Raw genomic sequence first — 24,379 nt, forward strand, 5'->3', positions numbered from 1 at the left:
CGGGGAAGGGACGGAGCAGTAGAAAACAGCTGAAGAACCCGACAAGGCCGGAGGTTCTCCCGACATTTTCCCTCCAGTTCCCACCCAGCGCTGGACCAATAGACGGCCCGGCCAGTGGCCAGGGGGGAACACCAGGGGGAGGAGGAGTGGGATCAGGGGTCGGGAGGGCTGGGATGAAGGTTTGGAAGGCTGGCGATCAGGGCTGGCGTGGGCTGCATGCTCCCTTGAGGGACCTGGGGGAGCATTCCTGCACTTCCTGGTCCACAAGGGTTGTTGGAAAAGGTCCTTAACTGTGTGGAGCCAACCCCTCCTGCCTGCCCTTCACTGCCGGTGCAGGGAGTTATACATCAGCCTCCCACCTGCACTGTGTGAGCCAGATTTAAATACAGGCAACTCTCAATTATCCATACACGGATCCAACGGGAAACCGTTGTAACGGGATTTAAAATTCTGTTGCTAACAAGTGAAAAGACAGCTCCATATTATTTGGAAAAATTGCCTTCCAAACACTGTGCTCATTTGTATTTGCTCATTCTCTCTCTCTCACACTCTCTCTCTCTCTCACACTCGCACATTCTCTCTCACACACTTTCTCTCTCTCTGTCACCATAAAAATCGCCCTCCTCTGCCCTTGCTGTGCTGGTGTGTGTGTGTGTACGCACTGCTGCAACCGCTGTCTCTCGCGGCCGTCGCTGACGTTGGGAACGGGGGCAGGACCGGCACCGGGTTCCAGGCACAGAACCTGCACATGCATGCTGGTAATGTCCATCTTTTGTTGCTGTTTGTAGCTGATTGTATTTATCCATTAAAGTTTTAACTTTAAAATGTAGACTCACCCTAACGGAAAAATCATTTACCCGGAATAGCCCAATCCCTGAGGGACCCGGATAATCGAAAGTTGCCTCTCCACAGTGGGTTGTCTGGACACCTCGATATCCGCCACTATAAAACTGGCGGAGGGAACAGGAGCGACGAGTTGGGCACGGGTTCCCCGTATTTAATGAATGAAGAAAGACTTGCATTTATAGAGCACCTTTCACGACCACCGGACGTCTCAAAGCGCTTTACAGCCAATGAAGTACTTTGGTATGTAGTCCCTGTTGTAATGTGGGAAACACGGCAGCCAGTTTGTGCACAGCAAGCTCCCACAAACAGCAATGATTATGTTGATTGAGGGATAAATATTGGCCAGGGCACCAGGGATAACTCCCCTGCTCTTCTTCCAAATAATGGCGTAGCATCTATTACGTCCACCTGAGAGGGCAGACGGGGCCTCGGTTTAACGTCTTATCTGAAAGGCGGCACCTCTAACAGTGCAGCACTCCCTCAGCACTGCACTGGAGTGTCAGCCTAGATTTATGTGCTCAAGTCCTTGGAGTGGCACTTGAACCCACAACTTTCTGACTCAGAGGCGAGTGTGCTGCCCACTTAGCCATGGCTGACACTCTTTAATCACCCCTCCATCCAACCAACCTTGTGCCTCCCATTGTGAGGGGTTCATATCGAGTACTCTGTGTCTGTGAAGTGAGGGTTGAGAAAGAATAGTACATACCCCCACCGGCCATGCACTGATAGGGAACCTCCAACCCCACTCCTCACCCCCCACACATCCCCCACCCCCCACACCGCCCCCACCCCCAGCACCCCCCACCACCAGCACCCGCCCACACCTCCCCCACCCCCCGCAGCCCCCACACTGCACCTCCGCCATCCCCAGCACCCCTCACACCCCCAGCCCCCCATCACATTCCCCTCAAACCCAGTCACCCAGCTGTCACACCTCCCTGTCACCGCCCCCTTCGTCTCATGCCCCCTGATTGTCCTTCCTGTTACGTCGATGGATTGGACACCTAGGGGGGGGTGAGGGGTTGTTACGAGCAGCTGATCTGTGCCCACCAGTTTTCGATCCCGGGGTGAAGACTAAAGTCTACCCACGGGAACTGATTATTGTTAATCCTCTTCATGTCAAAGCACGACTGATATAATGCCGTGGGTAACTGCATGAGGAGTTTAGTGTAATTACACTGAATGCTGACCAGATCGATTGAGTTGTTCACCCAGTAAATATTTCAACAACTCAACTAGCAAGTCAAAAGCTACAAATAAGTGTTTGTGTTCATTTCAATTCATTGAATCGAATCAGTCAGTTTCTGCAGGATATATGGGTAATTAATCAATCGCTACTTGATTACATTTTTAATCGATGCTAATTGATTAATCGGCAGCAGACCAATTGCACATGACAGCAGGAGCCCATGGTTTATTGTGAACACTGAGCATGTCTGGGCACCTATCAATAGCAGGCCAGCTCAGAGTTACCATGGTTACCTCTTCTCCAGCAGAATTAAGCTGGCAAATTGATTTTTCACACAATCTTTTGTTCCTGATTAGACATGTCTGTTGCAATCAAGGCTAAACCTGGACTGAAAGCCGCTTCATGATTACAAAGGGAACATTTGAAAATGACGAGCTGATTCTAACTGATTCTGACACTCTTACAATTTATTTGAAGAAATAAAGAATATTGGGTCTAGTTCAACCTTCTCTGTCACCTGCTCAGCTCAGTGTTTCAGATCTGCAATAGTCACAGAGCATAACGCAAACATTTGGCCAAGAGTTTCTGCTTTGAGTGCAACCGGCGCTCTGGGAGCAAACTATGCTGAAAATGGTGCCGGTTTAAGAAGTGCTTTTTTGGCTCAAGTTTTCCGCTCAAACTCATTTGCATATTGCCAACTTCCCTGTACCAGCGGTAATTGGGCAGCAATTTAGAACGTAATTTCGAAGTTAAAAAAAATGCATTTAAAATATTCCTTGATGTAGTTGGTAATCCGGTGCAGTTTTATTCATGGATTGATCACAAAACATAAGTTTTGTAATCAGTGTCCAGACCACCACCTCTGAACAACCAATTATAAATCACTGTAAATAACTTTAACAAACCATACGAAACCATTTGCTAGTTACATTGGTGTAAAGTTTCTTAGTAAATTGAAAAAAATATATTTGAAAGCTTTTAAAATGTACCCAGTGGTGTCTCTCATTCCTACTTTCAGACGCTCCTTAAAGCCTATCTCTTTGGCAAAGCTTTTGGTCATCTGACCTGGCTCGCTGTCAAATTGTGTTTGATAACACTCCTATGAAGCGCCCTGGGATGTTTCACTATGCGAAAGGCACTATATAAATGCAAGTTGTTGTCATTACACCTAAAAAAAAAAGTTTAATTTTAAGAGCCTCCCCGAAGGATCGCAAACGAGCGCAATTAACAGAAACTCACCATGGCGATTAATTCGGTCTGAGGGTGTGGCCAATTTTGTGGGCGGGACCGACTTCTAGTTTTTTAACACTAGCGGAAACTTAATTTGCACTTGAAATCCGGCGATTATTTTGCCTGGTTTGGCCGATTTCAAGTGAGCTGCCCTGATAACACCAACACACTCTGGCGGAAACTCCAGGCCACTGTGTTTTTATGAAATTTGAAATTCCTAAACTAAGAATAATCCCATTACAATTTTGTTGATCAGCACGAGGGAATTATCCTGGTATTTTCTCCGGTGATTGAGGCACAAATGACTGTTCATTACATTAATGTGTCTGCTTTGGATAGTTGTCAAAATGATGTCCTGTTGATGGTCCTTATCACAAACCTCAAGAAATACTAATCAGCTTTGTGATGATTTGAGCTGTCACAGAGTGCAAGATTTCTCAGCTCAGTTGTTGGACTGGGAGTCTGACTGCACACGGGAGGCAAATGTGGCTTATTCCTACTTCAGACAAACTTATCATTCCAACCATCGTATTGCTAGGGACATGTTGGGAAAGCTAATTCCATGTTTAACTGCAAACAAGGAATGTACAGTTGCTGGATTTTCCCTTGAGTTAAAATCAGCCTGTAGTGAGTGGGGAAAGGGGAAGGGTATCCAGGGGTGGGGGAAGGGGAGGGGTATCCAGGGGTGGGGGAAGGGAGGGGTATCCATGAGTGAGGGAAGGGGAGGGATATCCAGGGGTGGGGGAAGGGGAGGGGTATCCAGGGGTGGGGGAAGGGAGGGGTATCCATGAGTGAGGGAAGGGGAGGCGTATCCAGGGGTGGGGGAAGGGGAGGGGTATCCAGGGGTGGGGGAAGGGAGGGGTATCCATGAGTGAGGGAAGGGGAGGGGTATCCATGAGTGGGGGAAGGGGAGGGCTATCCAGGGGTGGGGGAAGGGGAGGAATATCCTGTGCATTCATTCCGACACCCAACAAGATATTTTTAGCAGTTTGGTTTTTGTAATGTGATCGCAGGATGTGGATGACACTGAGACAGTCACAGTAACTGCCCATCCCGGGGCGGGGGCGGGGGGTGGGTTGGGGCTGAGTGACCTGTTAGGCTCCTTCATCAGGCGTAAAAGGGGGGGATTTAAACTCCCCCCACCCAGCTCAAACCACGGGGAATGATTCCTCGCCGCCACTTTGACGTCACCAGTGACTCAGACTGGAGGCTTGTGATTAAACGTAATGGTATTAGGACCCTGGTGCAATTTTACGGAACGACTGAGCGGAATGTCTGCTGCAAAGGCATCACACAATGAAACCTGACAAATACTGAGTGAAGACCCGGCAGGCTGAGTTTAAAAGCAGGAAGGACCCTCACCCCCAGCACCCCTACACCCCCAGCCCCACCACACCACACCACACCACACCTCCCCCAGCCCCCACACCTTCTTTGAATTGTGCCGTAGATCTTTTACATTCATCTGCGAGAACAGACAGGGCCTCAGTTTAATGTCTCATCCAAAAGATGGTACCTCCGACAGTGCAGCACTCCCTCAGTACTACACTGGGGTGTCAGCTTAGATTTATGTGCTCAACTCTCTGGAGTGGGACTTGAACCCACAACCTTCTGACTTAGAGGCAAGAGTGCTGCCCACAGAGCCATGGCTGATAGCAGGGATAGAGCCGGGAAGTGGCATAGGAACAGCATGGAGAGAGTCAGAAAATCTTGGAAAACCCTCGGCGATCAATAATTAGAGTCCGGGATACTCACAATACAACAGATAAATGGACAGATACATAGAACAAAGCAAGAGCCAGCACAGGCATGATGGGCCGAATGGCCTCCTTCTGTGCTGTACGTTTCTCTGATTCTATGATTCCATGAAACAGCAAAATAAACATAACAGAAACAAAACAGGGAAATATTAAAAATCAAAGAAACAGATGGGAAAGAAAGACAAAAATGACCCAGTATAGCACAGTAAAAGGAAACGAGAGGAGAGGAAATAAACTGACAGAAAAGGAGAAAGTAATGACGAGAAATAAAGGAAAAAAGTGGAGAAAGATAATTCAAAGATCAGGAGAGAACGAATAAAAAAATTAAAAATAAATTAATTTTTACAACAAAAATAACATCTCCCATTTATACAGAGCCTTGAACATGGAAAAGCATCTCACAGCGCTTCACAGAGGCCGAATCTGAAATAAATGGTTGGGCAACGAAGCTCGGTCAAAGAGGTGGGCATTAAGGAGAGTGTTAAAGGAGGAATGAGAGGTGGAGAGGCAGAGGGATTTGGGGGGGTGGGGGAAATTTCAGAACCTAAGGGCCCGGATAGTTGAAGCCTCAATGGTGGGCTGAAGGGAGGGGGTTGCATAAGAGGCCAGAGTTGTAGAGTAGAGTTCTTGGTGAAGAGGGTTTTTTGAGCTGGAGGAAGTTACAGAGACAGCGAGCGGCAAGGCAATGAAGGAATCTAAACGCAAGGATGAAAATGTAAAATTGGAGGTGTAGAGGGACAGGGAGCTAATGTAGGTCAGCGAGCACAGAGTGATGGTGAGCAGGACAGAGTGATGGTGCGGGATAGCGGGAGAGGATAGGGGCAACAGAGCTTTAGCTCAAACTTATTAAGGATAAAGGATGGGAGGCCACCCAGGAGAATATTGGAATAGTCAAGTCTAGAGGTAACAAAGGTATGGATGAAGGTTTCAGCAGTGGATGAGCTGAGGCATGGATGGAGACGGGCGATGTTACGGAGGTGGAAATAGGCAGTCTTAGTGATGAAGATTGTAAAGTCCTTACTCTGCAGTATGAAACCACACGAGGCACAATCAGTGGACAAGGTCGCTCTGTGACCTTAACTCTTTATTCATAGGACTCCAAAGATGATGATCCTGCGTGGGACCTCCCTTTTTATACCTGTGTGATCAGGTAAGGAGTGTCTCCCACAAGTTCACCCCTTGTGGTCAAGGTGTGCATCTAGGTTGAGTGTATACAGTAATACAGTGGTGTTGCATTGTGGTTACATATATGACATCACCTCCCCCCCCCAAAGTCTTATTGGGATCATAGGTTTAGTCTTTCAGGTGGTCTATGCTCCCTCGTGGAGCGCCGCAGTTGGGGCTCTGGTTGTTGGACACTGACGTGAGTGTCTGTCACTTGTGGTGATTCCGGCCTGTCCGGGCTGACCTCAGGGACTGTGCATTCTTCTGATTGCTCTTGTTGCACGTTCACTGGCGGTAGTGTGAGTTCCATCTCATGGTCTTCTCCAGGTTCCTCAGTGTCGATGCTGAACCTTTTTTTACTTGGTCCAGATGCTTACGGCATAGCTGACCATTGTTGAGTTTTACCACAATGACCCTATTCCCTCTTTGTCAATTACAGTGCCCTCATGCCACTTGGGCCCCATGGCGTGATTGAGGACAAATACAGGATAATTTATTTCTATACATCTCCCCCTTGAATTACAGTCATGGTACTCGTTTTGGGACTTGCGCATGCCCTCAACTATGTCGGTCAGGACTGGGTGAATGAGGGACAACCGAGTTTTGAGTGTCCGTTTCATTAGTAGCTCTGCGGGCTGGACCCCCATGAGCGAGTGCGGTCGAGATCTATAGGCCAGCAGGCTTTCCATGTTTCTTTGAAAAATCGCGGCCGCTGATCGAATGCCAAACGGGCACCTGTTATAAACGAACAGTCCCTTGTGCGTGGTGATGGTGGTCAGTAGTTTAGATTCGTCGGCCAGTTCCTGGGTCATATAGGCTGAAGTGAGGTTGAACTTGGTGAACAGCTTGCCGCCTGCCAGCGTGGCGAAGAGGTCCTCCGCTCTCGGGAGCGGGTATTGATCTTGTAGGGACACCCGATTTATGGTGGCCTTGTGTTCGCCACAGATCCTGCCATCCGCTTTTAGGACGGGAACGATGGGGCTCGCCCAGTCGCTGAATTCAACAGGCGAGATGATGCCCTCTCTCAACAGCCAGTCCAATTTGCTCTCGATCTTTTCCTGCATCACATACGGCACCGCTCTGGCTTTGTGGTGCACTGGCCTGGCGTCTGGGGTGATGTGTATTCTTACTTTAGTGCCTTTGAAAGTCCTGATGCTCGGTTGAAATAGTGACTCGAATTGTTGTAGGACTTGAGCACGAACTTCGCTCCACCGAGGACATTGCGTGAACATCCCCCCATTTCCAGTTCATCTCGGCTAACCAGCTCCTCCCCAAAAGTGCGGGACTATTGCCCGGGACAATCCAGAGCAGCAGCCGATTCACTAACCCATTGTGTGTGACAGCCAACATTGCACTGCCGAGCACCGGAATGATTTCTTTAGTGTAAGTCCGTAATTGTGTCTCAATACGCACTAATTTGGGTCTACTGGCTTTAAATGGCCATAGCTTGTCAAATTGCTGAACGCCCATGAGTGACTGGCTGGCCCCAGTGTCCAGCTCCATGCGTACTGGGATACCGTTTAATAAAACCCTCATCATCATTGGTGGTGTTTTGGTGTATGAACTGTGAATATTCACCACATGGACCCGCTGAACCTCGGCGTCCATCGATTTGCCCTAAGAGTCATCCTGCCTCAAAGAACACTCTTCTGGTCCATCTGCCTCATATATTAGTCTGGTTGCAGACTTCCTGCACATTCGAGCTAAGTGGTCACTGAGATTGCAGTTCCAGCAGACAAACTGTTGAAATCTGCAAGATCTAGCTGAGTGATTTCCCCCACACCTCCAGCATGAGTTAAAGTTTCCATTGTTGGGAACAAAGGGACTATGGCCAGGCATTCCACGCTGACTGTCCCTTTGACTGCTCTTAAGTACCCTATTAGTGGATGTCAATGGCCCCATCCTGGGCCGCATTGTCCACTGTGATGGCGTGAATGTCCGTTCAGCCTGCCATTGTCTCTGTTGAAGTCCTACTCTGGGGTCTATTGCTGCCTGGGGAGTGTCGGACTGCCCCTGCCTGCCTGCGGGGCTCTGAGTCGCATTGATGATGTTGACTCCCTGATCCATCGCTGCGTTAGAGGCAGAATTGCGCGCGTATATTATTTTCGTCTCTTCCTCCCCCGCCATGAAAGTTTGATCTATCAACGCCGCCGCTTCCAAGGTCAAATCCTTGGTCTCAATTAATTTGTGGAAAATTCCCACATGACCGATGCCCTCAATAAAGAAGTCCCTTAGCATTTCCCCTCTGCAGGTGTCTGTGAACTTACAGAGGCTGGCCAAACGCTGGAGGTCCGCTGCGAAGTCCGGTATGCTCTGTCCTTCACAACGTCGGTGGGTGTACAATCTGTGTCGGGCCATATGTATGCTACTTGCCGGTTTGAGGTGCTCCCCGATCAATTTGCTAAGTTCTTCAAAGGTTTTGTCCGCCGGCTTTTCGGGTGCTAGTAAGTCCTTCATGAGCGCATAAGTCTTTGGTCCGCAGCTGGTCAAAAGATGAGCCCTTCGCTTGTTGGCCGCTGCATCCCCCAGCCATTCTTTCATAACAAAGCTTTGCTGAAGCCTCTTGACAAAATCGTCCCAGTCTTCCCCAACACAGTACCATTCCTGTGTGCTACCGGTGGCCATTCTCGTGGGTCGTGAATTCCCATTTCTCGTCGCCAATGTAAAGTCCTTACTCTACAGTATGAAACCACACGAGGCACATTCTGGGGACAAGATCACTCTGTGACCTTAACTCTTTATTCACAGGACTCCAAAGACAATGACCCTGCGTGGGACCTCCCTTTTCATACCTGTGTGATCAGGCAAGGAGTGTCTCCACAAGTTCACCCCTTGTGGTCAAGGTGTGCATCTAGGTTGAGTGTATACAGTAATACAGTGGTGTTACATTGTGGTTACATACATGACAAAGAGGATATGGGTCGGTAGCTCAGATGCTGCTCAAATAGGATGCGAACAGTCTGGTTCAACCTGAGGCAGTGGCCAGGGAGGGGACGGAATCGAAGGGTACACAGTTTGTGACGGGGACCGAAGACAATGGATTTGGTTTCCTCAATATTTATTGGGCATTTGAGGGGAATTTTTATCACTCAAAGGGTGGTGGGGGTCTGGAACTCACTGCCTGAAAGGGTGGTAGAGGCAGAAACCCTCACCACATTTAAAATGTGCTTGGATGTGCACTTAAAGTGCCGTAACCTACAGGGCTACAGACCGAGAGCTGGAAAGTGGGATTAGGCTGGGTAGCTCTTTGTTGGCCGGCTCGGACACGATGGGCCGAAATGGCCTCCTTCAGTGCTGTAAATTTCTCTGATTCTATGATTGCTATGATTAACAGAAATTGTAATGGACTGAGCCAGTGGAGGTGAGATGTAATCCAGAATGACAGTGAGTAGTTCTAAGCTTGCACTATTCCAATAACTGATTGGAGATCAATTGACCTGCTCTCAGGCATAGTGTGGAGGGTGGGCAGGGAGAGGAAACTGAGAGAAATCATTTACCAAAAGAGGAGATGGAGCCAATAAATATTATAAAAGTAGTAAATGCTTCGGTCAGATTGTAAGAGATTCCATGGTTCGGTAAGATGATTGTGTGCACTCCGTCAACAGTAAAGCCATACGACTATGAATGGTAGATATTTGGACTGCCTCATGTCGAAGTGCTGTGGATAATGCTGCTGAGGAATGAATGGGGTAAGTGAAATTCAATAAAGCATACCTTCCCTGTTGTGTCCTTACACTCTATACTGTAAATCAACACGAGGCACATACTGGAGACAAGGTCACTCTGTGACCTGAACCTTTATTCACAGGACCAAGAAGTGCTGACCCTGCGTGGGACCTCCCTTTATATACCTGGATGACCAGGTGTGGAGTGTCTCCCACAAGTTCACCTCCTGTGGTCAAGGTGTGCATTTCTTAGGTGTATACAGTATGCAGTGTTGTTACATGAAGGTTACAGTTACATGAAGATTACATACATGACATTCCCCTACCATGAACATCGATAGTGATGAGAGCGCCGAGAGTTATTCTCGCCATCCTGGTCAGCTTGCCCCGTACCAGGGTGACAATATCTTCGATTTCTTTACTGCTTTTTTTCAGGAAGATTTGCAGTCCCTCCTTCTGAGTGATGGCCTGCAAGGAAAACAAGGCTGAAAGATGCTGGCGACAGCTCGGTTATTTGCGTCAAGCCGGAGAGATTGACTCTTTCCGTTTGTCCGTTTAGATTTGTTTTGGAGTAATTGGTGTTACTGGCTCCAAACTAAAAGCACATTATACACAAGCACATGATACAGCACAGACAGACGTCTTCAATGTGAGGAGCGGCAATTTAGTAGTGACCCTCTCCTTCATCCTTTCACGCATGATCAGCAATCTTCTCTTTCAATTGTAGATTATTCTAAAACATAACCGGCTTCTGCTAATAAAGCAGCAGGAACAGAGTGACTGACATCAATGCTCAGAAACACACCAGCATGCATCAATGCTCTGCTCCACTGAGCTCTACATATCTTGGTGTAGAAAAACTTAATGTTGTTGCATTCATTATTTAACGTGGAACTTTAAATTGAGAATAATTGAGAGCTGTAAAGTGATGTAATCAGGGAAATAATAACTTTCTAACATTTTATATTTATTTTAAGTATCGCTGGGACCAAAAAAGCAGACTTCTCAGCTGTACTTGACACAGGATTGTCATGTAACTCTCAATATTAGTGGTCTCAGACAGCAACACCAATTCTCTAGAGCAGCAAAGGAAAATTAATGTATCCCTTACATGGCTAAAAACTCTTTTTTAATTTTATTCTTGGGATGTGGGCATCGTTGGCAAGGCCGGCATTTATTGCCCATCCCTAATTGCCCCTTGAGAAGGTGGTGGTGAGCCGCTTTCTTGAACCGCTGCAGTCCATGTGGTGAAAATGCTCCCATTACAATGTCCGGTGGGGAATTCTAGAGTATTGACCCAGTGAAGTAGAAGGGACAGCGATATATTCGGGGTTTGATGCTTTAACACATAAGCAGTAAAGATCATTTTTACATTGAACTCAGGCGTATTTCAATCGGCACTGTCTTACGGTTGTGGCATATCTGAGAAATGCCAGGCCCGACTTTGCTGCCCCCCTCTGACCTTGTGCCGATATAGCAGCAGCACGCCCAACATGAACTGCACCTGCCCAGATTAGGTGGGCCGGGCCCATCCCTTGGCATGGCCTTGGGGCAAGAAATAATGAAGCAGAGAGAAGCACAGTTTCAAGCTTGAGAGGACTGTTGCCCCTGGAGATAATCATCAAGACCTCTATCAGCTCATCCCTGACCTTTCTCAGATTCAGTAAGAATGCCACCTAACTTCTCGAGTCTCCCTTCGTAACTATAACCGCTCGGCTTCTAATCCCTAGTAACTTCCTACTGAATCTTGAGGATTATCTGCATAATCACCTAGTAAATAATAAGGAGACACTGTTCACTATTAAGATAATTAGCAAAAGAACCAGAGAGGGGAATTTTTTTTAACGTAGTATGATCCGGAATGCGCTGCCTAACTTGCAAAAAGGAATGGGATAAATACTTGAAGGGGAGAAATTTGCAGGAATATGGAGAAAGACAGGGGAGCGAGATTAATTGGATCGCTCTTTCAAAGAGCTGGCAGAGACACGAGAAGCTGAATGGCCTCCTTCTGCGCTGTATGATTCTATGGTTCTATTACGTGGACACATAAGGTGAAGATCCTACACAACTAGCCTCCTTGATTCATTTCAGGAGTGATATCCAATTGCACTGTAAGAAGCCCAATGAATGGTTATAGACAGATTTCCTAAATGAAAGCTCTACATGCAAGGCTATTAGTTAAAGGCAAAGCTGTGGGGATTCAGGGTAAACCTTGGGGATAGATCAAAAATCATCTGAAGGGTAGAAAGCAAAGGGCACCTTTTAGGGGAGACAGGTTGGAGAAGGAGTGTGTGTGTGGGGGGGGAGTACTGAGTGGGGCATCTCCTGCCCAGTGTTGGGAACACTCCTCTTTCTGATGTACATCAATAACTTGGATTCAGAAACTCGATTCAAACTGGTCAAATTTGTAAATGATTCCAAACATAGAGGGGCAATGGAATTGGAGGAGGCAGCGGAGAATGGGCAAAATATCCAAGTGGGCGGAACTGTGGCAGCAGAAGTAGAATTCAGACAAGTGTAAAGAATGGCAAGATTGTAATAGTATGTTGTGTATGAGCAGTGTGCCAACTGATCTTAGTGATGTCTCCTGCAGGTAGCTGGAAGCACCCAATATGTAGACATCTGACCCAATGTTATATATGTATACTTGTATTTACTCTGTACAGCCACCAGAGGGCTCATCCTCTGGAGTCCCAAAGGGTCCCATACTCCCTTGGGAGCATAGGTATTTAAAGAGGCTTCACAGGTTGGAGAGGCACTCTGGAGACCTGCAATAAAAGACTAAGGTCACACATCACTTTGAGCTCAGAGTGTTCAGTCTGACTCTTCATACACAACAGTGACGAGATACAGATAGCGAATACAAAGATACAGAGAACAATGGGCATCCTGGAGAAATTCTCGGAGGTAGATGATTGGGAAACTTTTGTGGAGTGACTCGACCAATACTTCGTGGCCAACGAGCTAGATGGGGAAGAGAGCACTGCCAAACGAAGGGCGATCCTCCTCACCGTCTGTGGGGCACCAACGTATGGCCTCATGAAGAATCTGCTCACTCCAGCGAAACTCACGGAGAAATCATACGATGATTTGTGCACACTGGTCCGAGAGCATTTGAACCTGAAGGAAAGCGTTTTGATGGCGAGGTACTGGTTCTACACCTACAAAAGGTCTGAAGGCCAGGAAGTGGCGAGTTATGTCACCGAGCTAAGACACCTTGCAGGACATTGCGAATTTGAAGGATATTTGGAGCACATGCTCAGAGATTTTTTCGTACTTAGCATTGGCCACGAAACCATACTTCGCAAACTTTTGACATAGCGACCCCAACCTTGAGTAAGGCCATAGCAATAGCCCAGGCATTCATTGCCACCAGGAACAATACGAAGCAAATCTCTCAGCACACAAGTGCCGCTACAAGTACTGTGAACAAAGTGATGTTGTTTTTGAATCGTAACATACAGGGCTGGTCACACATACCTGCAGCTACACGTCTGCAAATGTCTCAGAGTCCACCATCAAGTGTGATGAATGCAAGGCCATTAACACCTTGTTGGCGCTGCGGGGGTGATCAATGTTTCCATTCATGCCAATTCAAAGAGTACGTTTACAAGGGCTGTGGAACAATGGGACACCTCCAACAAGTGTGCAGGCGAGCTGCAAAGCCTGTTAAGCCTGCAAACCACCATACTGCAGAGGAGGACAGATCCACGGAGAATCACAACAAACCAGAGCCTCAGATCAAGGAGGCAGAGATACATGGGGTGCACACATTCACCATGAATTGTCCCCCGCTAATGCTGAATGTTGAACTAAATGGACTTCCGGTGTCAATGGAGCTGGACACGGGCGTGAGCCAATCCATCATGGGCAAAAAGACTATTGAAAGGTTGTGGTGCAACAAGGCTCAAGGCCAGTCTTAACACCAGTTCGCATGAAACTAAGAACTTACACGAAAGAACTGATTCCCGTAATCGGCAGTGCTACTGTAAAGGTCTCCTACGATGGAGCGGTGCATAAGCTACCACTCTGGGTGGTACCGGGCGATGGAGCTGGCTGGGAAAGATACACTGTAACTGGGACAACGTCCAAGCGCTATCGCCCGCTGACGACACTTCGTGTGTCCAGGTCTTAAGCAAGTTCCCATCGCTGTTCGAACCAGGCATCGGGAAATTCCAAGGAGCAAAAGTGCAGATCCACCTAATTCCGGGGGAACGACCCATCCATCACAAGGCGAGAACAGTACTGTACATGATGAGAGAAATGGTAGAGATTGAGCTAGACCGGCTGCAAAGAGAGGGCATCATTTCACCGATCGAGTTCAACGAGTGGGCCAGTCCTATCGTCCCAGTCCTCAAGGGAGACGGCACCGTCAGAATCTGTGGTGATTACAAAGTAACTATCAATCGTTTCTCCCTGCAGGACCAATACCCACTACCAAAGACCGACGGCATCTTTGCAACGCTGGCGGGAGGAAAGACGTTCACGAAGCTGAATCTGACTTCAGCCTATATGACGCAGGAGCTGGAGGAATCATCAAAGGCCCTCACCTGCATCAACACATACAAAGGTCTTTTTGTTTATAACAGATGCCCATTTGGACTCCGATCGGTGGTGGCGATATTCCAGAGAAACATGGAAAGCTTACTGAAGTCGGTCCCGCACACTGTGGTCTTCCAGGACATCTTGGTCACAGGTCGGAACACAATCGAGCATCTGCAGAACCTGGAGGAGGTTCTTAGTTGACTCAACCTCGTGGGGCTCAGGTTAAAACGCTCGCAGTGCATTTTCCTGGCGCCTGAAGTGGAGTTCCTGCGAAGGAGGACTGTGATGGGCGGCATCAGGCCCACCAACGTGAAGACGGAGGCAATCGAGAATGCACTGAAGCCACAGAACGTGACGGAGCTGCAGTCATTTCTGTGACTCCTGAACTACTTTGGTAACTTCTTACCGGGTCTCAGCACATTGTTAGAACCACTGCATGTCTTACTACGAAAAGGGGACGAATGGGTTTGGGGTAAAAGCCAAGAAAATGTCTTTGTAAAAGCGAGAATATTGTTATGCTCAAACAAATTGCTTGTGTTGTATGATCCATATAAGCGTTTGGTACTAGCATGTGATGTGTCGTCATATGGCGTCGGGTGTGTATTGCAACAAGCTAATGATTTCGGGAAACTGCAACCGGTTGCTTATGCATCCAGGAGTCTGTCTAAGGCTGAGAGAGCCTACAGCATGATTGAGAAAGAAGTGTTAGCGTGTGTCTATGGGGTAAAGAAAATGCAGCAATACCTGTTTGGGCTAAAATTCAAATTGGAAACTGACCATAAGCCACTTATATCCCTGTTTTCCAAGAGTAAAGGGATAAATACCAACGCATCGGCCCGCATCCAGAGATGGGCGCTCACATTGTCCGCATACAACTACGCCATCCGCCACAGGCCAGGCACAGAAAACTGCGCCAATGCTCTCAGTAGGCTGCCATTGCCCATCACGGGGGTGGAAATGGCGCAGCTCGCAGATCTAGCCATGGTTATGGAAGCACTTGAAAGTGAGCAATCACCCGTCACTGCCCGGCAGATCAAAACCTGGACAAGCCAGGACCCCTTATTATCTCTAGTCAAAAGCTGTGTGCTTCATGGGAGCTGGTCCAGTATCCCAGTGAAAATGCAGGAAGAGATAAAGCCGTTCCAGCGACGCAAAGATGAAATGTCTATACAGGCAGATTGCCTTCTGTGGGGCAATCGAGTAATGGTCCCGAAGAAGGGCAGAGACACCTTCATCAATGACCTCCATAGTACCCACCCAGCCATCGTAATGATGAAAGCGATAGCCAGATCCCACATGTGGTGGCCCGGTATCGATGCGGACTTAGAGTCCTGCGTTCACAGATGTAATACATGCTCGCAGTTAAGCAATGTACCCAGGGAGATGCCGCTAAGTTTATGGTCTTGGCCCTCCAAACCGTGGTCTAGGGTACACATCGACTATGCAGGCCCGTTCTTGGATAAAATGTTCCTTGTGGTTGTAAACGCGTACTCCGTTGGATTGAATGTGAGATAATGTCGGCTAGCACGTCCGCTGCCACTACTGAAAGCCTGCGGGCCATGTTTGCCACACATGGCCTACCCAATGTCCTGGTGAGCGACAACAGGCCATGTTTTACCAGTGCTGAGTGCAAAGAATTCATGAACCGTAACGGGATCAAACATGTCACATCTGCCCCATTTAAACCAGCGTCCAATGGTCAGGCAGAGAGCAGTGCAAACCATTAAGCAAGGCTTGAAGAGGGTAACTGAAGGCTCACTGCAGACTCGCCTATCCCAAGTCCTGCTTAGCTACACACTCACTCACTGGGATCCCACCTGCTGAACTGCTCATGAAAAGAGCACTTAAGACAAGGCTCTCGTTAGTTCACCCTGATCTACATGACCAGGTAGAGAGCAGGCGGCTTCAACAAAGTGCGTACCATGATAGCGCAAATGTGTCACGCGAGATTGAAATCAATGATCCTGTATTTGTATTAAATTATGGACAAGGTCCCAAGTGGCTTCCCGGCACTGTCGTGGCCATAGAGGGGAGAAGGGTGTTTCGGGTCAAACTTTCAAATGGACTCATTCACCGGAAACACTTGGACCAAATCAAACTGAGATTCACGGACTACCCTGAGCAACCCACCTTGGACCCTACCTTTTTTGATTCCCCCAACATACACACCAGTGGCAACCGGCACCACGGTTGACCACGAAGCAGAACCCATCATCCACAGTAGCCCAGCAGGGCCCAATGCACCAGGCAGCCCAGCAAGGCCAGCTGCACAGCAGCCCAGCAAGGGCCTAACAAATGATTCAACAACACCAGCTTTCACACCGAGACGAACAACCAGGGCAAAAAGGGCCCCAGATCGACTCACATTGTAAATAGTTACACTATTGACTTTGGGGGGGAGTGTTGTTATATATGTGGACTTGTATTTACTCTGTACAGCCATCAGAGGGCTCATTCCCTGGAGTCCCAAGGGATCCCATAATCCCTTGGGAGCAGAGGTATTTAAGGAGGCTTCACAGGTTGGAGAGGTACTCTGGAGACCTGCAATAAAAGACTAAGGTCACACTTTACTTTGAGCTCACAGTGTTCAGCCTGACTCTTTCTCCATACACAACACTCACTTCCATACATCATCCAGGTGTTGATTCTTAAGAACATAGGTATAGGAATGAGACATTCAGCCCCTCGAGCCTGTTCCTCCATTCAATGGCTGATCTGTGACCGAGCTCCATCTACCCATCTTTGGCCCATATCCCTTAATACCTTTGGTCAATAGAAATCTATCAATCTCAGATTTTAAATTAACGGTTGATCTCGCATCAACTGCCATTTGCGGAGAGAGTTCTAAACTTCTACCACCCTTTGTGTGCAGAAGTGAGTCCTAACCTCACTCCTGAAAGGTCTGGCTCTAAATTGTATGATATTTCACCGAGTCCTAAACTCTTCAACCAGCGGAAATACTTTCTCTCTATCTACCTTATTCCTACCTATTCAAGAGGGAGTTAGATGTGGCCCTTACGGCTAAAGGGATGAAGGGGTATGGAGAGAAAGCAGGAAAGGGGTACTGAGGTGAATGATCAACCATGATCTTATTGAATGGCGGTGCAGGCTCGAAGGGCTGAATGGCCTACTCCTGCACCTATTTTCTATGTTTCTATATTAACTTATCAGTTTCCCTTAATATTTTAAAACCTTTGATAAACTCACCCCTTAACCCTCTAAATTCCAGGGAATACAACCCTAGTTTGTGTCATCTCTCCTCGTAATTTAGCCCTTGGAATCCAGGTATCATTCTCTCCTGGGCCAATATATCCTTCCTAAGGTGTGGTACCCAGAACTGCTCCCAGTGCTCCAGGTGTGGTCTAACCAGGGCTTTGTACAGCTGCAGCATAACTTCTACCCCCTTGTATTCTAGTCCTCTGGATATAAACGCCAGCATTCTATTAGCCTTTTTGATTATTTTCTGTACCGGTCCATGATATTTTAATGATCGATGTACCTGGACTCCCCAAGTCTCTTTGGACTGCCACTGCTTCTAGCTTTTCACCATTCGGAAATATTCTGATTTATCCGTTTTAGGTCCAAAGTGGGTGATCTCAAACGTGTCTATATTGAAATCCGTTTGTCACAGTTTTTCAATTTACTTAATCTATTAATATCACTTTGTAATGTTATGCTTCCATCTGCACTGCTTACAATGCCGCCTATCTTTGTGTCATCGGCAAACTTGGATATCTGGCTCTCCATGCTAGAACACCTCATAAGTTCAATTTTAATCCTCTTTATTCTAGATTTTAACCCTCTTAGGCCACTGGGCCACCAGGGAAGGTTTCGGCCGGGCCAGCGGCCAGGCACCCAAGAGGGGGTGCCAGGCTGCCCATTGGCAGCCCGGCTGAACCCGGGGGCAGTATTTTGCCATCTGATCGGCAAGTTGTCCAGCAAAAATGTTTCCATTGCAGCTGCGGCAGTGGGCCCTCCCCTTTAAGGGTGGCCGTGCTGCCAGGCCGCACTCGGTGCGAAGATGGTGCACCGGCAGAAAAACCTACCGGGGGCACCGCGCGGCGGGGATCGACGGATTCAGCTGAAAATGGCTGGTAATTATTTTTTTATTGATTTAAATTGGCGGTGCAACTACTTGGGTAGAATGAGGTCCAGGACAAAAAATCCCCGACCTGAATTTAGGTCGGGTCGGCCTGTTGACCCTGAAGCGGCGGCCATTTGAGTTTTAGGAATGGCCGCCGTAAACGGGCATTAATGGGTCTCTTTGAGAACCTGAACTTCAGCCCCACAGTCTCTTAATACTGATCGTGGACGCTATACCTCCTAGCTAGATATCATTACATATCCCATCTAAGTTGTTAATAATTACGGTGAATAGCTGAGGCCCCCACATAGATCCCTGCGGGACACCAATAGTCACATCCTGCCAATTAGAGTAGATGACCATTATCCCTACTCTCTGGGGGCAAAACTGACCCCTTTTTAGAGGCCCGTTCGTGCTTCGGGGGATGCTAACGAGGCGGAAGAGACATTTCGCCCGGGGGGAGTGGGGGAGGGGGAGTGTTGCTACCAACTCCCAGGAATTTGCCTGGGAGATTGTGGCGTTAGCACCCCGGGCCACTGTGCGACCAGCAATGACATCATCACCATAAGCAGCGACCCCTCACCGCCCCGTGCTGACCACTAACCGCCCCGCGGGGGGGGAATTGCCCCGCGGCCCACAAAGCAGGCACGAGCGGATGTCAACGTGCAGTCCGTGTGGTAAAAGTGCTGCCAGAGTGCTGTTAGGGAGGGAGTTCCAGGACTTTGACCCAGCGACGATGAAGGAACGACGATATATTTGTACATAGCGAGGTGGGTGTGAGTAACTAGGGGGTTACCTCAGTTTTCTTTCATAAAGCACAACAATTCTTCCAGAAAAAACTCCCTGACTTTGCAGAGTAAAGATCTTCTAAACGTCAGTGAAGAACAAACTGGATATTTCTGCATCTCAAACAGTAGCACTGCCCATGGCTCCTCCATCAGCTCAGGATCGCAGTCAGTGAATTCTCCATAGCGCTAATGCCCTAACGCCTGCTTTTAAGATTAAGGGTCAATAAAATCTTTAATCGCGTGCTTCCTTTAGGCAGAGCTGTAACCCTTCATTTGAAAAAGCAGCAGAAAAAAGACGCAACGATAAATCACTGCATCAAAAAAGCCGCAGGAGCTGGTGTGATTGGCAGGTGAGCAGTCCCTCTGTTTTTGGTTCTCATTACATATTCATCGCAAGCTGTAGTCTACTCGGCAGGGTATCTGTGGCAACTTGTTCGGTTAGAGATGGGATTTTGCACTGTTGCAACTTTTTAAAGGGCTGGGGGACTCCATCGAAGGGCAAGTGGGCATAAGGAAGTGAAAAACATTTAGAATCACAGAAAATCATAGAACATGACGACACAGAAGGAGGCCATTCGGCTCATCGTGTCCGTGTCTGTTCAGTTTCTGTGCGATTGATGGGACTTTGCAACCAGCACACCTCCGGGTTGTGGAGGTCCTGATGCACAATACGAGTGTGAGATGGGCTGCTGTGTTCGGCAAAGTGCGACATCCCCACTGACACCTGGGAGTCCCTGGCCAAAGACGACCCTAAGTGGAGAAGGTGCATCTGGGAGGGCGCTGAGCACCTCGAGTCTCAACGCCGAGAGCGTGCAGAAATCAAGCTCAGGCAGCGGAAAGAGCATGCGGCAAACCAGTCCCACCCACCCTTTCCCTCAACGACTATCTGTCCCACCTGTGACAGAGTCTGTGGGTCTCGTATTGGACTGTTCAGCCACCAAAGAATTCACTTCAGGAGGAGAAGCAAGTCTTCCTCGATTCCGAGGGACTGCCTATGATGATGATGTGTTCGGCACTTCAAAGTACCCAGAGTAACTCCAGGGGCTGAAATACAAAGGGTATTGTCTGCAAGTCCTCCTGGGCAGTTCGGAGAATTATTTCACTTTATTCGCAGACAGAAATACAACAGTCACACTTATTAACGTGGGAAAAAGGGGGTCTTTCCTGGTGTTGAATTGTTTATTGTACATTGTTAAAGCTTATCTTCCATTAGATAGATTACCGCTAGCAGTAAAGTTAATATGTAAAAACATACGCTCGTTGGTTGGGTGGTGACCATGTATCATTACTCTGCTATTACATCCACAACGGCCTTCCAGCAGTCTGAGATTTTATAGAATCATTTTATTCCAGTGAGTCATCAGCATTCTCATATGCAAACTGGGGCTTAAAGGGTCAAATTATGAGGACAGGATGCATAGGCTATGCTTGTATTCCCTTGAGTCTAGAGGACTAAGGGGAGATCTAACTGAGGTGTTTAACCAGCAAAGGACGACCAAAAAAATAATAAAGAGAGAGAAGATAGTTTATGAGAGTAAACTAACAATAAATATAAAAACAGACAGTAAGAGCTTCTACAGGTATATAAAAAGGAAGAGAGTGGCTAAAGTAAATGTTGGTCCCCTAGAGGATGAGACTGGGAATTAATAATGGGAAACAGGGAAATGGCAGAGACTTTGAACAAATATTTTGTATCAATGTTCACGTTAGAAGACACTAAAAGCATCCCAAAAATTGCTAATCAAGGAGCTATTGGGAGGGTCGGGGGGGTTGGGACTTAAAACAATTACTATCACTGGAGAAAAAGTACTAGGCAAACTAATGGGGCTAAAGGCGGACCAGTCCCCTGGACCTGATGACCTGCATCCTCGGGTCTTAAAAGAAGTGGCTGCAGAGATAGTGGATGCATTGGTTGTAATCTACCAAAATTCCCTGGAGTTTGGGGAGGTCCCAGTAGATTGGAAAACTGCAAATGTAACGCCCCTATTTAAGAAAGGAGGGAGACAGAAAGCAGGAAACTATAGACCAGTTAGCCTAACATCTGTCGTTGGGAAAATGCTGGAGTCCATTATTAAGGAAGTAGTAGCAGGACATTTAGCAAATCATAATTCAGTCAAGCAGAGTCAGCATTGGTTTCATGAAAGGGAAATCATGTTTGACAAATTTGCTGGAGTTCTTTGAGGATGTAATGAGCAGGGTGGACAAGGGAGAACCAGTGGATGTGGTGCATTTGGATTTTAATAAGGCATTTGATAAGGTGCCACATAAAAGGTTACAGCTATTTACAATCTATATTAATAACTCGGATGAAGGGACTGAGTGTAATGTAGCCAAGTTTGCTGATGATACAAAGATGGGTGGGAAAGCAAATTGTGAGGAGGATGCAAAGAATCTGCAAAGGGATATAGATCAGCTAAGTGAATGGGCAAAAATTTGGCAGATGGAGTATAATGTTGGAAAGTGTGAGGTCATGCACTTTGGCAGAAAAAAATCGAAGAGCAAGTTATTATTTAATTGGAGAAAAATTGCAAAGTGCTGCAGTACAGCGGGACCTAGGGGTACTTGTGCATGAAACACAAAAGGATAGTATGCAGGTACAACAAGTGATTAAGTTGGCCAATGGAATCTTGGCCTTTAGTGCAAAGGGGATGGAGTATAAAAGCAGGGAAGTCTTGCTACAGTTATACAGGGTATCGGTGAGGCCACACGTGGAATAATGCGTGCAGTTTTCGTTTCCATATTTACGAAAGGATATATTTGCTTTGGAGGCAGTTCAGAGAATGTTCACTAGGTTGATTCCGGAGATGAGGGAGTTGAAGAAAGGTTGAGTAGGTTGGAATTCAGAAGAATGAGAGGTGATCTTATCGAAACGTATAAGATTATGAGGGGGCTTGACAAGGTGGATGCAGAGAGGATGTTTCCACTGATAGGAGAGCGTAGCATTAGGGGGCATAATCTTAAAATAAGGGACCGCACATTTAAAACTGAGATGAGGAGGAATTTCTTCTCTCAGAGGGTTGTGAATCTGTGGAATTCGCTGCCTCAGAGAGCTATGGAAGCTGGGACATTGAATAAATTTAAGACTGAGATAGACAGTTTCTTAACCGATAAGGGGATAAGGGGCTATAGGGAGCGGGCGGGGAATTGGAGCTGAGTCCATGATCAGATTAGCCATGATCGTATTAAATGGCGGAGCAGGCTCGAGGAGCCGTATGAACTACTCCTGCTCCTATTTCTTATGTTCTTATGTTCTTATCCCTTAGTGGCCCTGTCCCTATCCTGACTTTCCTTCAGTTATTTATGGGTCTGTAGAATACTTTACTATTTCTTTTTAAATTCCCTGCTAAGTTTGGAGTTCCACTGGCCTAGAAATTTGTCTCAGTTGGTTGAGCAAAGCGGGCGGTATCGGATCGGACGGTAATGGGACAGAATATCAGGCGTTGCGTATAACGGGCGGATGATCAGATTCTGCCCATTTGGCCACACTGCCAGAAATAGATTTCTAGCTCTCCTTGTTTTCCTAATTGCTTTTTTGACTTTTTTCTTATTCCCTTTTGTCACCCTCTCCTTTATTGTCTATGTACTTAGTGAATGCCTTTTCCTTTAGTGCAAATTTTGCCCTGAACTCTTTATTCGCCCAAGGTGTGTCACTACTGGCTAGTTTGATCTTGCTCTTTAGTGGGACATAGTTCTCATGGACCCCATTGATCACCGGTTTAAATGTTTCCCACTGCTGCTCCATTTCTTTGTTTGCCAGTGAATGTTTCCAATTTATTTTCCCTAGTTCCATTCTCATCCCCTTATTCCTATCCACAGCCCGATTTATCCTTTCCTTCAGGACACGGGTCCCACTCCTGTTCAGGTGGAGCCCGTCCCAGCGGTACCGCTCCTTCCTGTCCCAGTACTGGCCCCAGAGTCCCATGAAATCAGGTTGGTGAGACCACACCTGGAGTACTGCGTACAGTTTTGGTCTCCTCTTTTAAGGAGGGATATACTTGCATTGGAAGCAGTTCAGAGAAGGGGAATTTCTTCTCTCAGAAGGTTGTAAATCTTTGGCATTCTCTACCCCGGAGAGCTGTGGTGGCTGGGTCATTGAACATATTTAAGGTGGAGATAGACAGATGTTTGAACGATAAGGGAGTCAAGAGTTATGGGGAGTGGGCAGGGAAGTGGAGCTGAGGCGAAGATCAGATCAGCATGATCTTATTGAATGGCGGAGCAGGCTCAAGGGGTCAAATGACTGATTCCTGCTCCTATTGCTTAGGTTTTTCTGTTAAGATGATTAAAGGAGTGATAGAGCTGATAGAACCTATTTCCTGTGGTGGGACAGTCCAGAAGAAAGGGGGCAAAATTAGAGCTAGGACGTTCAGGGGTGATGTCAGGAAGCACTTCTTCGCACAAAGGGCGGTGGGAATCTGGAACTCTCTGCCCAAAAAGCTGTTAAGAGGATCAATTGAAAATTTCAAAACTGAGATTGAAAGACATTTGTTAGTTAAGGATACGAACGGATATGGAACCAAGGCAGGTAGATGGCATTGTGGGGTGCGGTGGCATCGTGATTATTTTACTGGACTAGTAATCCAGAGGCTTGGACTAATGATCCGGAGATTTGAGTTCAAATCCCACCACGGCAGCTGAGTTATTTAAATACAGTTAATTAAATAAATTTGGAATAAAAAGCCAGTGTCAGTCATGGTGACCATGAAACTACCAGATTGTCGTAAAAACCCATCTGGTTCACTAATGTCCTTTAGGGAAGGCAATCTGCCGTCCTTACCCAGTCTGGCCGGTATGTGACTCCAGACCCACAGCAATGTGGTTGATTCTTAACTGCCCTCTCCATTGTAACTTAGTTGTAACAAACCACTACAAGCAAGATGATAAGAATAAATCCCAAAGGACTACCCGGCATTGACCTCTGCACTGGCTATGGACACGACAACAGCACACCCAGCCCAGTCGACCCGGCAAAGTCCTCCTTATTAACATCTGTGGATTTGTACAAAAATTGGGAGAACTGTCCCACAGACAGATAAAGCAACAGCCTGACAGTCACTCACAGAATCATACCTTTCAGCCAATGTCCCAGATTCTTCCATCACTATCTC

General features: G+C 47.3%; 1 protein-coding gene across 1 annotated transcript in view; it reads right to left on the bottom strand.

Moving 5' to 3' along the window:
- Positions 1 to 24,379, bottom strand: part of LOC139278130 (dynein axonemal heavy chain 3-like) — a 485,560-nt gene that overhangs the window by 339,307 nt on the left and 121,874 nt on the right. Inside the window, exon 13 of the mRNA XM_070896786.1 lies at positions 10,181 to 10,322. Coding sequence (XP_070752887.1) covers positions 10,181 to 10,322 — 142 coding nt within the window. The remainder of the gene's footprint in view (positions 1 to 10,180; positions 10,323 to 24,379) is intronic.

The sequence above is a fragment of the Pristiophorus japonicus genome, chromosome 13 (assembly GCF_044704955.1).
Source record: "Pristiophorus japonicus isolate sPriJap1 chromosome 13, sPriJap1.hap1, whole genome shotgun sequence".
Classification (NCBI taxonomy): Eukaryota; Metazoa; Chordata; class Chondrichthyes; family Pristiophoridae; genus Pristiophorus; species Pristiophorus japonicus.